This window comes from Drosophila mojavensis, unplaced genomic scaffold (assembly GCF_018153725.1).
Source record: "Drosophila mojavensis isolate 15081-1352.22 unplaced genomic scaffold, ASM1815372v1 contig_80, whole genome shotgun sequence".
NCBI lineage: Eukaryota > Metazoa > Arthropoda > Insecta > Diptera > Drosophilidae > Drosophila > Drosophila mojavensis.
Window position 1 is genome coordinate 17,075,788 of NW_025318906.1, and position 16,862 is coordinate 17,092,649.

A 16,862-nucleotide genomic window follows, 5' to 3' on the forward strand; every position below is an offset into this window, starting at 1 on the left:
TAGTCGCTGCGTGCTAATAGCAATTGCCACACCCATCGAAAAGCTCGCCCCAAACAGCCAGCGAGTAGCTTCCATCCCATTCCCCACCTCCCCTCCAGCCATGTGATTAATGTTCAAAAATCCAACTTGACAAGCTCATTTAAATGGCACGACACCTCAGTCGGCTGGCAGCATTTACAGGGCGAACGATTGCCTTTTATGTAGCATCTGTCCAGTTGCGTGAACTTTAAGGTTTAACACGGCTAAACATTTTAATCAAGCCGATTGCTTTATTTCGAAATATTTATAAAATGACAGCAGAAATTAATCTGAATTGAAAGTGGAATAAATTGGCAAAGATAATATAATATGTAAAAATATTTAATGAAATTATTTTTAGAGTAATTAACATAAATAGAATTATATTTAACGCTATTGCAAAATATGAAAACTTTTAATCAGGTGAGATTGGTTTATGTATATACTAAATATTTACAATTAAACTTAATTGAAACTGAAAAATGAGCAAAGTAAAATTAATGAATAAATATATTTAAGGATAATCAGAATTAAGTAGCAAAAATAATTTTTAAATATATTTTATATTAAATTATATTATTATTATTAAATATATATATTATTTTATATTATATTATATTTATTTATTTATATGCATATATCCAGCATTATAAATAACATTTGCATAGTAAATACATAATTAGCTTAAACTTAATTGAAACTGAAAAATGAGCAATGTAAAATTAATGAATAAAGATATTTAAGGATAAAAAGAATTAAGTAGCAAAAATAATTTTTTAAATATATTTTATATTAAATTATATTATTATTATTAAATATATATATTAATTTATATTATTTTTATTGTATATAAATTAATTTACATTATATTATATTATTATTATTATTTTATATAACTTTTTATATTATATTTATTTATTTATATGCATATATCTAGCATTATAAATAACATTTGCATAGTAAATGCATAATTAGCTTTTCGCTTTGTCACTCGTATTCAGGGTTATAAATCAAATTGCCATAGCGAAACAACGTTTTACAATAAATACATTGTATTTTGGCATTCAGCCGTAGCATTTGACATTTTTCACGTTTTTACAACATTACACTTCACTTTTCAATGTTTACTTTTCACTTTCAACTGATGCGTTATTTCAGCTGATTAATGAAATAAAACACTTTCGACACAAAAGATGTCAAGAATGCCAGAGTCAGCCTTTGACACATGTAGATTAGCTGTATAATCTTAGACTTTTTGTATTTTCAAAGAGTATTGTCAAAGAGTTAATTTTAACTTTTGTCTATATACAGTGAATATATGTATAATAGAATTGTGTCAACATCCACTTTGAGTATGAGTGTGAACGTATCTATATTATATATTTTGACATATATATATATTATTTATAGATTCATACTTGCATATGTGAGATATTTGTTTGCAATTTGTGAGAAGAAAATAAAAAAACAATAAATGAAGAAAATTAATTAATGGCAGAGTTATCAATTAGTGAAGTAAATATATAATGGTAATAAAATTCATAAATTATATAAAATAAAAATAAAATAAATAATAAATGTTAATAAGATGTAAAAATAACTTAATATTATAATAATATATATTAATTTCTCTATATCTATATACAAAGTAAATTCTGCTCCTACGGGATCTCACTCTCTCTCCCTCTCTCTTTTTCTCTTTCAAAACTGCCAATTTGTGTTCAATAACTAATGTATGAAATACTGCCATATTATAATATACATATCTGTATATGTACATCTGTATATACTCCATACAGATACTCCCATATGAATACTCCCATATAATAACTCTCATATATAATCCTATAGAAATACTTCCGTATAAATATATATTCCCATACGTATAATCTCATATATATACTCCCATATCTATATACTCCCATACATACACGGAAATTGATGTTGCCTCGTCTTAGTTCAACAGACTCCAATTTACTGTTAGTGCATAACAGTTCAGAGAATGTCAACGCAACATTTACCTGTTAACTTTAATTGATTGTGATTTTTCATTGGTTTTCAATGATTTTTTAGCATTTTTCTCTTGTGAGGTTTTGTGAAGTGCCGCGCATTACAGTGCCTGACCCCTGGCGGCCCCAACTGTCTGATGCTCGTATAATTTGACATGACTTATGCGACAGATCAGCTGTGGAACGTCAAGCGTCAGCGATTTATGCAGCCCACTGCTCATTCGATGCGGTTCCATTCCGCCTGCTCCCAGGGCGCACCCAATTCGAGCTACCCAGCTACCAGCTCCCAGTTCGCAATTCCCAGTTCGAAGTTCCCAGTTTCTTGCGCTCCTCAACCAAGCGAGGCGTGCTATCTCTTTATCCCTTCTCTATGGCCCGGCCACGCCATGCCATCAGTCAACTGTTCTACATAATCAAGCAAATTGCTTTCCTACTCACATCATTTTTTATCCAGACGCCCTCTGTCTGGGCGCCTGTCTGAAACTTCGTTAATGCACCTGTCAAATATGGCGCATATTTATAAATGTCGAGAAAATTGCATAATACCTTAGCTGCCTGCAAAGATTTTTCGCATATTTCGCACAGCTCCCCTCAGCAGGCCAGAGCTGAGCTGAGCTGAACTGATGTTTCTGTTTTCTGTGATTATGCTGCTGGCAACGGCATTAATATGCAAAACTCTGCTTAGTTGGCTCTCCATTTTGGCCTGTCCTGAAGTAGACTTGATGTAGGTGAGACCTTTCCCATATCAATGATATCAAAGTCTGCCTCAGTTCGCGCCTAAAAGCTACAAATAAATTTATGCCCTTTCCACTGGGTGCGCAAATATAAATTTATTCTATGGCCCGATAAAGGAGTTAGCAATTCAATAAATTTGCTAGCAGCGCAAAATAAATGGAATTATAATGAAATTGAATTGATTTATTTGTTTATTGACATTGTGTACTCAGCAGTCACATAATTCACACATTTTTTACACATTTATATAAATTGCCACAAAATGGGAAAAAAGTGCTAGAGCGCACATTGTGAAAATATATATGTGTATATATATTTTTTATTTTTATTCAAGAGATAAGGTATTTAATATGAAGCTCTTACATAAATATTTTTATTACAATTCAGATGCTTGCAAATTTTTTATAAATTTTGTTGACAGAGTTGAGAATAAGTTTAATTTCCTAGTTAGTTGTTATAAGAAATTTTTAAATGAAAAAAAAAAAAATGGTTAGAAAATTGAGATATTTAAATTATAGAGCACAATAAATATTTTATTTATTCACTAAGCAACTTATAATTGATAATTTAAAGTCAAAATTTTTTAAGTGTATTTGAACTTCGTTAAAGCTTTTGAACAATTTTCAAGTTTTGGTTTTCTATATTATCGCAAAATCCATTAAAAAGTTTTGTCGCTGGTAACGCAGAAAAAAATATAAAAAAATAAACGAAAAAACTTTGACAACTGCATTCACAGACCTTGAGCTGCTTTTAATGAAATTTTACCATTTTTTTTTTTTTTTTGGGTTTTTTTATTGTTGTTATATTTCTGTGACGTTGCAGCGCAGCTTTGCCCCTCTGTTGCTATAATAAGCCTAAGGCGTCAATGGTAAGCGCTGATATTTTTGCCGTGCAGCATATGGCAACAGCAAGTCAGGCAACTACGACCACAAAGCAAATACAAGAACAAAAAAAACTCCATGCAACACTGGTGCCCGAGGCAGATGTGGCGGGAGTGGAGCACATCACTGCAGCTGGGCTTAGGATTGGGTTCGTTTATGGCATGACGAAAGTTGTCATGTTTCTGTTGTTGGTGTTGGGAGACGCCTCTTGGCTACTAATATGGCAAAAGCGTGCATCATTCCATTGATGAGGGTGGGCGTGGCTGGCAACTGAAATAAGTTTGGGACGCTTTGATGTTGTGCGTCTTTTGGGCGCATGTCTCAGGCAACTATATCGGTGTTTGGCCGCTAAAAGGAAATATGAAAAATAATGAGACACTATGGCGAAAATGTCCTTGACAAAAGTTGAGTTTGTTCTCTCCTTTGCTCTTTTGCCTCATTTTAGTTTCGCACACAATTTGACAGCAGGCGCAACGCAACGCAGCGCAGCGCAGCGTAGCGAATTGCAACACGATGAAACGTTTCCGCTGCCATTACGTATACGACATGTTGGCACTGCCACTGGAAGCAGCAGGCGACGACGCGACGCTGGCAACGTGTTGCAGCTTGTAAGACGTTTCTCTCTCTGTGTGTGTGTGTGTGTGTGTGAATATGTCTTAACGGCTTACGCGCAGCTTGCAACCCTAACAAGGTCATACACAAAAAGTTTTTCGCTTTTTTTTTTTTTTTTTTTGGCTGTTTGCTTCTTTAATTTGACCGAACAATTTGCCAAGTTTTTAATTTTGCAGACTTTTTAATGCCGTTTTTCAAGATTGTTGCGCATTGAATTGATTGTAATACCCTGCTGTTTATTTATAAAATGGCCAATGTGACTAGAGTAGATATATTTATTTATATATTTATAATTTAGTATATGTTGCATTGTAAATATTGTATGTTGCAATTCCTATTATTGCAGCTGTATTAAATAAGTAAAATAACATAATCTGACTATGTTTGCGCCTAGAGAGTTAGAGAGAGCGAGTCAATGCTTTCTGTTACCGAACATATGTTCGGTTGTTGCTGAGTGAGAGCGAGACGGCTGCTTAGGCCATTCGGACAGCAGCATCGTTGATTGAGTAGCTTAACATACCATTTGCAGAGGACGAAGATTGATTAACATTAAATGTTAGCATAACATTAGCTTGAGCCACTGTAAAGTAGCATGATGTGCAGAAGGAAGAGAGGTTCAGAAGAACAAACCAATCGTGCTCGCAGTGAGGCTCGTGGGAGAGCGAATGAACGAGCCAATGACAACGGCAAATGGTAATCGTAAAAGTCGTGCAGAGAGCGAAGCTCGTGAGTGAGTGAGAGACTTCTGTGGAGTGTGGCGCAATCAAAATTAGATCGAACCGAACATTATGCAGGAGCGTAGGGGCAGAGCGAGAGACAAAAACTTTTATTCTGCCTATGAAAAGGGCAACGATAAAAGTAATTTGTGACTCGCTGCATTCAGAGCATAATTAAATAAGAGAAAGGTGAATGACTCTGTGATGCCAATTGAGTGTGCAAGAAAATAAACTCAATTTACATTTACATAAAATATTCCTGGATATATGCTTCTGTAAATATACTTAATATACACATAATGTGTATGTATGTATGTATTTATATCTAATGCTTCTTATGTAGTTAATATCATGGAGTAGTAACTGCATTTCAAGCGCCTCTATAATGTGTGCTCTTTTCCAGACCATGTTGCGTTTGCTCAGATCCTAAAAGCTTATCCCAGCAAGCATAAGTTTAATAAATAATTGCGAAACTTTGTAATAGCCACAAGTTATGAGAGTATAAAACGAGAGAATGGACAGAAGACATTAAGAAAAACACACATATATATAAATATAGAACAAAATCAGTCATAATTTGACCTACATTTATTTTGAATAATAAATGTTATATAAAATTAAGAATAAATATTTTAAATTGTTAAACTTTATATAACAAAAAAAAAAAACTAAAAATTCTCATAAATCTCTAATGTTTATAGATTGATTTATGACAAACATAAAATACAATTGCATTGCTAAATGGCCAAAGCACTTGATTTTAATATAATTTAATTTAAATATGGGCATTTCACATAATTACAAGTGCCAAGCCGGCCCGTGAGCTGCCTGGATATTTTATGCATTTTTCATAATGCAATTTCCAGAGTAATAAATTTTTGTACGCAGCACTATCATCATTATCAACAGGGTGCAGTGGCAAACCCAGAGGCAGACCAGGCTTGGGCCTCGGCTTGGTCCTGGCAAACTTTTGGCGCCCGTTTGCCTTTTGCATCTGCGCGTTTGCTTCTTACCCCCAGCACTTTACACGTTAATCTCAGATTTCCACATAAATCACTTTAAAGGCGACACACTTGCCGGGCAGGCCAGCCAGGCAAGGTAGGTAGGCAGGTAGTTCAGCTCCAGAATGGGGTCCAGGTAGCAGCACGTTGTGCTAGTGGCCCATTGCAATTTCTTTGAGTGGCAATTCCATTTTTTACACTCTTCGCTTTGGCGCCGCTTTCGCTCTCAACTATAGCATATATATGTATGTGTGTATGTATGTGTATATACAGCTCTACCTTTTTGGGTGTCGCCAACTTGTGCTCGCAGTCGACCATAAAATATTCCTGGAAATCGCTGGTCAGGTTGTTGTCCAAATGTTCAGTTGCCCGAGACGTTTAAGTTGGGATTCAAGTAATTTTCAAGGAACTCGTTGCTAGGATCAAAGCAACAAATTTTAAATATGTTTAATAATAAATGAAAACCTAAAAAGTTTTTATCTTAAAAATACATGAACTCCAATAATGAAGAAGTATTGTGTGCTGTGATACCCTGTACACAATAAAAAAAATATTGTTTTCAATAATAATAAAAAAAACAAAAAAATAATTTAAATTCTTTTTTTCTTTTATTATTTATTTAAATATACATATTGGCTTATATTTAAAAACGAAATGATTTAATATATTATTTAATACTTAATAAATACTAATGTAAAATAATATAGTTATATAGTATAATATAGTAATAATACTTTTTGGATATTTTATTAAAAATAAATAATTTTAATATATATTTTTTTATGAATTTTAGTATATTAATAAAAAAATTAAAATATTATTTGAATTAAATTTGTTTGTAACTAATTAATTAAAAAAATATATATTTTATTATCTTTAAAAATGTATAGTTATTTATTTTTAAATATAATACAAAAAGAACAACTAAATTAAATATAATGAAAAAATATAAATATATATTTTTGTTATATTCAAACACATATTTTCAATTATTTTCTTTACAGCTAATTTCTGTTTATTATTCAATTTCCCATGTTTATTTATTTATTTTAATAAATATTCACTGAGTCAAGTTGAGCATGTTCGTGGCTTGAGAAAGTTCACAAATTTCCTGCAGCCCTTCGCAGCTCTGCGAGCATTGCTCATACGCACTGTGTGCTGCATTTTAATGCCTTGACTTGGTCTTTAGTTTGTAGCCTGGCCCAAAAAACGTCTTAGTGCGGTCTACTGTATTCATTATGAGCCATTATCACAAGCTGGCGACAAGAGCAGGCAGGCGGCCAAGCAATGGCTATACAGTTGAATAGCGAGTGAGAGAGGGAGAGAGACAGAGAGAGCTGCCTTCCTGCGCTTTCCTCTTGTAACTAATGCGCCATATTTAATGGCAGCGCTTGTTCTGCTACTGCTGCTGCTGCTACTCCTGCTGCTGCTGCTGCTGCTGCTGCTGCTGCTCCTTGCACAAACAATGGCATTTGTAACTTTTTACAGCTGCTTTTGCAGCGCTTTCCCTCCCGTATTTGCAGCTCCCCTGCACTCACTGCCGTGGGCCATTGTGTTTGGGTTTTTTGTCTGGGCTGTTTGTTTGTTTCGCGTTCGTTTGTTTTTAAGGTTTGCCCGCCACTTCCCAAGCTGTGCGACAAAATTGTCTTTATTTCAAACGCTGCTTTTAAAAATGCAATTTTCATTGAAATTCATCGCAATTTCCTTGCGCTCGGTTATCTCCCTCTCGCGCATACATTTGCCACTCACTTATTTTTCATCAGTTAAAGCGCGTGAAGCTTCGGCTTCAAGTTACACTGAACTCACTTGAGTTGTGTGTGTGTATATGTGTGTGTGAATTTTTCCTTTTGCTGGATATAGGTTTTCGCTTTGTTTTGTTTTTAATTAATTTTGCATTCGTTGCCGCTGCTGCTGCTGCAGCTGACAAGCAATCGGCCTAGAGCTCGCATTGCAATCAAGGAATTGCGATGCAAACCTGAACGCACACGCACTTTGACTGAGCTGTTGACAGACCAAAAAGCAATGAACACTCACGTTCAGCTAGGTGAGGCAGGAGCGAAAAATTGAGAAACCTATCATAGCAATTGGCGATGTAAGTGATGCCTGGGCTTGACGAAGCACACAGCGAGGGAAATAGATTTTGCTTCAAGAAAATTCATTTAATAAATGTATCAAATTGCTTTTGAAATATATGCTGCTTAAGGAAGTTTTATTAAATTAAAGTCTTGGCTGGCATTTGCAGAGACTTTATAATTATCATTTACTTTCAGCATTTAAAATTATTTTCTTATGCATTTTTGCCTGTGCAAATATATATTTTATATGTCAAGATTAATTAAGGTAGACTTTATTGCCATTTACTATATTTTAGTAAATCATTATTTAGCAATTCCATGTTTTTTTCTGTATATCTTTTAATGCTAGAAAATCCCAATCATAATGTTATTAAATGCTGGCAAATCCTAATCATTTTATTTGAAAAAGAAAAGAAGATTTAGCATTTAATTATAAATCACATGAAGCATAAACAATTGACTTGATAAATGAAAGTAACTTGAGTGAAATTAAGGCTCCACAAACAAAGCAACGCTGAAAGGTATAATTTATCAGCTTAGCTCTCAGCGCTCAGGCTTTATTAAAGTGGGCTTATCAATTGGCTTGATATTTGAGACACTTCGATTACTTTCTCTGGGGCAAGTCCGGTGTAAGCTCTTTAGCTAAAGCTTAAGTTAAGCTAAAAATCTTGATTCCACAATTCACGTGGCTAAGGCTCAAAAGACACTTCACATATTGAGATGGGTCATATAAAAATAAAAAGCTAAGGATTAATTTACATAATGGCATAGATGTAGCTTAAAAAAAAAAATAAATAAAAAATAAAATAAATAAAAAATAAAATAAATAAAAAATAAAATAAATAAAAAATAAAATAAATAAATTAAAAAAAAAAAAAACAATTCAATATATTAAACCAACTTAATCTTATTGTAAATTTATTTGCTATTGCTGGTCAGCCTCTAAAATTTCTATGAATATATTTGCTAAGCACTTTTGTTAGTTGTCTAAGGAATAATTCAATTTCGTTTTATTTTTCTTTCTGTGGTCAGCTTTGATTTTTAGCTATATATATTGTAATTTTTTTCATGGCTAAAATCTAGGCGCTCAGCTGTCAAAGACCAAGTGTCTCAACCTTTTTTTGTTGGCCAATGCTAAAATCATAATGTCAGCCAGTCACTGGATCGGTCTGTCAGTCAATGGGCTTTTACCTGGTTTCCTGCAAACAGCAAAAACAAACAAATGTATATATATATAGGTAAGGAGTAGCGGAAAATTATCATACCTGGCGCTGGCCAGAGCCAGCTTTGACAGCTGGAAACCACTCAAATTATGTGCCCGCTGTGCAGTTGGCAACTCAACTGGACTCACAGCTCGAAGAGGTGCTCCTGCCGCTCCTCCTGCTGCTCCTCCTCCTGCTGTTGCTGTTGCTACTCCCTGTCATTCGTTATGTTAATTTTGTTGGCCTTGATAGCAGCAAAGTAAAGCAATTGACATGAAGAGACTGAGCGCCCAGCTCGTGCTACATTTTGTATGTGTGTGTGTGTGTGTGTGTATGAGTGTTTGAATATGCTGTGAGCTTTATGTGTTTGTGGGCTGGCTTTTAAATTATGAAATGCTATGCAAAGTGTTGGCAAATTAATTAGAAGTTAGAATGTGTGTGAGCGTGTCGGTGTGTGTGTGTGTGCAGGTATGTCTCTTTGGCAACAGGTGAGTTGATTTGATTTGGCTTCAGGCAAGGTGAGTGGAGAAAGTAATAAAAGTTACGTGTTTTGTGTGAACAGCTCTCGCTTTTTTCTCTCCCTCTCTCTCTCCCTCTCACTCTCTCTTTCTCTTTATTGAAATAGGATTTGCAAGATGTTTGTTGTTTGAAGACAAATATTTAAATAAACAAAAGTTAGAGCTAAAGTCAGAGAATTTAAATTAAATAAATAAAGGGAACGGTGTCTGAGAATGAAATATAAATGTGTGTGGGACGTTTTTATTGCAAATAACTGTTATCAGATTTTATGCACTATTCATATTCATGTCAAGTATTCGGGTTTTCATAAATAATTCTCAATTGAAATGTCAAATTTCTTAATTTATTTTCAACTCAAAATTCAACTATAGAAAGTTTTTCTTGAAATATTCGCTTTTATTTCGTTTTATTTTCGACTTTAAAGTGTATACATATATCAACATGAATGCAAATAAATATTTATTTCGGTGTGCAGACGTGCGCCCATTCAGATTTTTCACCTATGCGCATTCATATTTTCTCATAAAACTTTTAAGAGTGGCTCTGGGCGGGCATTGCCCACTGGGTGATACACCCTAACTCATGCAACCAGCTGCAGCATTTGAAAAGCTAAAGCTGAAAAGAAAACCAAAGACGAAATATTGTGGTTCATATATATATGTATATACATATATGTATATATTTAACCCCTTTAGCTGTTATAGATGTTGACTGTATCGAGGGGAGCTCTTATCGTTGCGATTATGTATGGCTGTGTTTATGAAAATAGAAATGCGAGTGTGATAAACGAGCTTGATAAATACAATATTTTAATAAAAACAATATCAGATATATATATTTATAATAAACATATATACATATAAGATCAAGATCCCCTGTCATTTATATGCAAATAATTAATGTATTAACTCCAAATATTTAAAGTATTAATTCTATATAAAATACAGTGAATCTTGAGCTAATATTTATAAATTTATTTTAAAAACGTATATTTGCAATTGTTTCTAAAATATATTTTAAATATATTTACATATAATTCTTTTTCAAATACTTCACTTTGCAAGAATTTTAATAAATAAATTGATATATAATTTAATTTTTACTGATGCGCTTTTTTTTTACTGATGCACTTTTCACTTATTATATACTATATATACATACATACATACCACATAGAGAGTGAGTCCAGTATAGTCACCTGGGTCAAGAGCTAAATATGGAATGACTATTTTCTACGTTACATCAATATCTACATATGTATATTCAATAATATTTTTACATTTAATCACAATACAGCCATCAAATTAAATCAGTCACCATCAACATTCATTTTATACTCAATATATTGCTCAATTTCAACTAGTGATAGCCTGAAGCTATAAATTAGAGTTGAAGCTTATGAGCAGCAGTTGCCTAACTCAAAGAACTGCAGTGAATTTAATTTGATGTAGTTTGCCTTAGCATAAGCCTTGGCACCACAACGGCTAATGAAGTGGCCGCCACAGTGGGGCCAAAACGAACGAACGTTCAGCGAACTTTGGCCGCAGCAACAACAACAATGACAACGACAACAACAATGCGTGTAAATAGCAAAAGTTTAGCTCGTATGGTGTCCAACACGGACAGAGCTGAACTAAACAATTCGTTCAACTTGGCGAAGCTAAAAATCATTTAATTAAAGTTCAGCTCGGCGAGCATCAACAAAACAACAACAGCAACATGAACACTGTGCAACATGAGGCACTGTTAGCGGCTGCTAATTGCTTAAACAAGTAGCTAACAAGTGCAGAGCCAAACAAGAAGGATCTGTAGATGGGGAATTCGATGGCAGCTGATGGTTTGGCAGCCAGGCAGATGCAGTGACCTGTGCACCATAGGCAGAGATGCCATACATACACATTCATATATATATGTATATATATATATATATGTATATATCAGTCACAGCAAGCACGGCAAACGTGAGAGCACGTGTATTTCGTATTCCCTCAGGGGCATCCGCATGCTGTGCATGACTTTTGAGCAAAAATATCTTAAATATTATTCAAGTTAACTTAACGAATGCACGCAATTTTCACAAATGATTCGTGATTCACAACGCAGCAGCCTGATGAAATATTATTTTCAGCCAGAAAACGCGAGTAAAGCCAAGGGAATATGTAAATAGAAATATGCGTGGAATACTCTAACAACACGCTCTATTCCACAGAGCCTAACAAAATATGTATAATATGTGCGGGGATTTGCCATTTGATTTGATGTTCAAGAAATGGAAAAATGATCCAAGAGAATTTCAAATTATTTGCTATAAGCTAAAGCTTTTTGTAATATACATACCAAGAAAAGAGACAACAGTTTTATGTGTGTTTTTTCTTTAACGCTAAATTGTTAATTAGACTAAGCACTTCGTTATATTAACTATCGTATCGTGGAATATATGTATATAGTATTTAATTTTTAATGTAATAATTTGTCGTAAATGTCAATTAAATTCATTAATTATTTTAATATAACATTACAAAGGCTCAACTTTCTTACTTAATTTATTTTATATATTAAAGGAAAGGTATTCATTCTTTTTATTTTTTAAATTATTATTTTGCAGTTTGTTTATAATATTAAACTAATATTAGTTAAGTAATAAAATGTCATAAATAAAAAATAATAATTATTTTATACTATTTTCTTATTTATTTATTTTATTTTTTTAAATAATTTAAAGCAATTTAATATTAAATATTATATTCAAGTTTCTTTTATGGTATTTTTTATTTTTCTCAAAATGGTTTTCACTTATTTGTTTTTTACGTTCTAAGAGCATTCCATCTTCTGCAATTCCCAGTTGGTTTTCTTTATCCTGTTGCTGTAGCCAATGTCTGTTGCTTACAAATGACTTTTGCCCAATGGGTGGTTGGGTGGTTGGGTGGCTAGGCGCTTGGCGCTTGACTGGCCGGGCAGCTGGGCAACGGACCGCCTATGCATTTGGCTATGTAATTTTTTAGTGGAAAAACACAGGCAGCATGCAATTTATGTTGTTTACTCAAGATTATTCATAAGCCGTGGCCAGGTCACAGGCTGTGCATTATTTCTCGCCCTCGCCCCGCTGCCGGGCCACCAAGCACGAGTGCTGCTGATTGCGGCCATCCTTGGTGGCGATGGTACGAACAGTTACCCTAACCTTCCATTATGTTTGCTGTTGTCAATGCAATACGAATACGCTGCGCCTGCACTTTTCTAAATAAACTTTCTGCTGAATTCGCTTTAAAATTGTAGCTGGAGCTGGAGCAACGGCAGCAGCAGGAACGGCAACGCCAATGGAGAAGCTCAAATTGCTGACCAGTTGGACTGCTTTCAATTGTTGGCCGGTGGGCTAGAGTGGGCGTGGCAACATGCCTCACTACATGTAATTTTACGCGCAACTTAACTTGTTAACGGATGAAAGGGGAAGCGCGCTGGTAGGGCCAGAGGGGGCCTAAGGGGAAGAGCAACAACTGCGCTGGTCTATCCATCGGCACACACACACTCGCACACACGCACAGTACCTGCCGCACAGTTTGAGCTACATGGCGTATGCTTAATATGCAGCTTTGCTGCTTTGATTTGGAATTAAAGCTGAAATCAGCAGCAAGCAGGGATTGCGCCATTGTCCACTTGAATTCGATGTTGAAATTGTGTTTTGTGCCGAGAGCATGAGTTGTTGGGGCAAATGTTAAGCATACGCCCCGTGGCCCATGAGCTCGTAAAACTGCCTCAGATGGATTAACATCATTAAAGAGAGATAGGGGAGCAGCTCATTTAAATTATAAATAAATACTTACACTGCAGTTCATAAGTCACGTAATACTATTGTACTCAATTCAGATTATATTGCGTACATACATATAACTGTGCTTTATTGATAGCGCGCTGCCAGACTTGCAAATGGCTTATAATATGTCCATAGCAGAGTCTATCTTAATGCGACTTAATTGCATTGCATTTATACATATATATTAAGCTAGTTAATTGGCAAATATAATGACAGAAGTAAATACGTTTGAATTTATGCAAATTAATGCTAGATGTTTAACTGATAGTTGAGATGTAAGGCCCAAAAGAGCTCATGTTCTTATTTTCACTTGTTGATAAATGGTATTGAGGTATTATATAAACTTATATGTTGTTAATAGGTATTTATCAAATTTTTCGTGCAGAAACTAAAGCTCTTTGGGCGAAGAAATTAAAAAATGAAATACGTAATATGTATTAAAATATTGTAATTAAAATAAAATATTGATTTTGTTACCTTTAAATAAGAATTTTATTTAATGAAAAGAAATTTTGTTTCAATGTGAAATTTATGTTTATAAATAAAAATATATTAAATGCTAAAAAAGTAAAATATAAAATATTAAATAATTATTTTAATTACAAAATTGTAGTTATATATTAATATAATACTTAATTATAATAAAATAATTAAAAAACTGAAACATTTAAATTAATAATGAATTATTATTTTTATTACAATATTGAATTTATATAAAATTAAAAAACTAGAACATTAAAATTTTTCAAAATTTAAATATAAAATATTTTATAATTATTTGTATTAAAATATTGTTCTTGATAAAATATTATAAAAATAAAAAATATGAATATGATAAAATATTATAAAATATTATAAAACTAAATAATTAATATATAAAATATTTAGTAATTATTTTTATTAAAAAATGTAGTGAAATAAAATTAAAAGAAAAACCCTTTTGCATTGAATATTTGCATATTCCTGGCCACCCGCCTCTCTTTGGTTTCAAGAAGCATTCTGCATGCTCACTTGACTATTTAAATGAATGCAGCTCCTCAACAGCTGCCCCCATTCGCTTTCCATCCATTTAACGTGCCACACAAACGCGACAAGCTCATTGTTCAATTAATTGCTGCACAATGGTATTATATGTACAACTCCTGGACTCGCACTAATTTACATCCTCACTCTTCTTCCACTTGTCTTCGCCCCCCCCCCATTCGCCCGCTCTCTGTCTCTCCCTCTCTCGCTTTTCTCATTCCATTCCTTACTGACCTTTTTCTCGCCTTGTTCATTTCAGATACGACTATGGGACGCTGCTCCAGAATTCGACGTTTTGCTTGGTGCCACGGGGACGACGCCTGGGCTCCTTCAGGTGAGACAAGCGGGAGGAAAACAAAATGAAAAACAATTTTCATTTCGCAGTTCATGCCCATTTCATTTTAATCTGCCTCCCTCTCACTCTCTCTCTCTCTTTCTTGCACACATATGTGTATATATAAATTGTGTTTTTTATACCATTTTTTTTTTTTTTTTTTTTCGTAGATTTCTCGAAGCGTTGCAGGCGGGCTGCATCCCGGTGCTATTGTCCAATGCCTGGGTATTGCCATTTGAATCGAAAATCGATTGGAAACAGGCCGCCATTTGGGCCGATGAACGGCTGCTGCTCCAGGTGAGTTGGCCAAAAGCGTTACCTATATACATATATATAAATCTATATATGCATATAGAGAAATATTGGCACATCAGTTTCTTTTTTGTATGTTGTCATAAAATATGAAAACGCATGGCGAGTTTTCTTTTTTCTTTTTTTGTTTTTTTGGGGGGCTCTTTTCAAATGTGACCCGATTCGTCTGGCTGAAAGTTTTTGTTATTTTGCCAACTAACCAGCATCCGTAATGGGGATCCTGTGCGATGTCCTGTCCGCTGTCAGTGGAACATCGTCATTTATTGACGCTTTAATGTTCATTAAAGCTGCACAAGCTAAAGAACAAACAAAACGCGTTGCATAATCATTTTTTGTGCTGCTCATATTGCCTCAGGCAGCGAAACTGTGCTCAGGAATTCAGGAATTCCCGCTGCAAGCCAGAAATACAAATTTAAATTCAACTTTTGGCACAACTGAGTATTGATGATATTTGTTGGGGCTTTATGAAAATGTCAACGGCTGGAATTTCGTAGTCTATGTAGAGTAAGCAAATATATAGAATGCTCACGATGTTCACTTTCCATATTTATTCATATGCATAAATATTCTCTATAAAGAGTGGCTGATGTGTAGCTGTTCTACAATCTAGTTGCTCTCTTTAATATCACCTCGAAATAGCTGCTTCTAGTAGCTTCTTCTTCGACAGACAACACACACACATACACTGATTTTCGACATGAGGCCTACATGCCATCTCAGTCTCTCTCGACAACACCCGACATCTCATTCGGCAGCAGTTCTATTTGTCTCACTCTCATGGACTGCCAATTTGAGTATACTAAAAAGAAGCGTGCTGCCAACTTGAGTAACAACTCCAACACAACTCCAACAATAAGACGCTATGTTGTTGTACAGTTGCTTTATCATGTTATATTTCATATTCATGATTCTTCCTTCTATGAATCATTTTATATTATAAAATATATTTTATTTATTTTCTACAGTATATATAATTTATATCTTTCGCTGATATATAAAATGTATAAAATATTTTTTTTAAATTAAATTAAAATTTTTGCTTGTGATTAAAATTATAAAAGAAAAATGTAAATATTTTAAAGCAAAAATAACTATTTTTAATTTAAAAAAAAATTATTTCAAAGTAGTCAAAAAGATAATTTTTATTATTTTTTTATGTGCAACATTGAATATTTTATTTTTATTAATTTATATTATTAAATCGTTAATTAATTTTTTATTTACATATTCATACATTTTATGTATTAGTGTATATTATTTTATTTTTTTTTTTAAGTGCCAAACATTTTGAAATATTTAAATTTTTCATTATGTATATATATTTAAAAATACTTATGCTTTATTAATATTATTAATATTGCTGTTATTATTATTATTATAAATATATTTACATATTTTATATACTTTAGATATTTCAAAGTTTGTTTATTTTATTTAAAAGTTCTTCTTTTACTAAATCTAATTTTCAATACATTTCAAGTTTACCCCAAATCTCAGGAAACTCTGTTTCGAATCTAGTTTGAGCTGAAAAACGCGTTTCAAAATTATTGACAAGCACAATAATTGGTCCTTTTGACAGTTCGATGCTGAAGCATTGGTCACAAAAATTGCCTGCCA

The 16,862-nt window shown here is 33.5% G+C and overlaps 1 protein-coding gene across 1 annotated transcript in view; it reads left to right on the forward strand.

The window, feature by feature from the left end:
* LOC6580286 (exostosin-1) overlaps positions 1-16,862 on the forward strand; it is an 88,038-nt gene that overhangs the window by 41,858 nt on the left and 29,318 nt on the right. The window contains exons 3-4 of the mRNA XM_002006099.4: positions 14,859-14,933; positions 15,104-15,230. Coding sequence (XP_002006135.1) covers positions 14,859-14,933; positions 15,104-15,230 — 202 coding nt within the window. The remainder of the gene's footprint in view (positions 1-14,858; positions 14,934-15,103; positions 15,231-16,862) is intronic.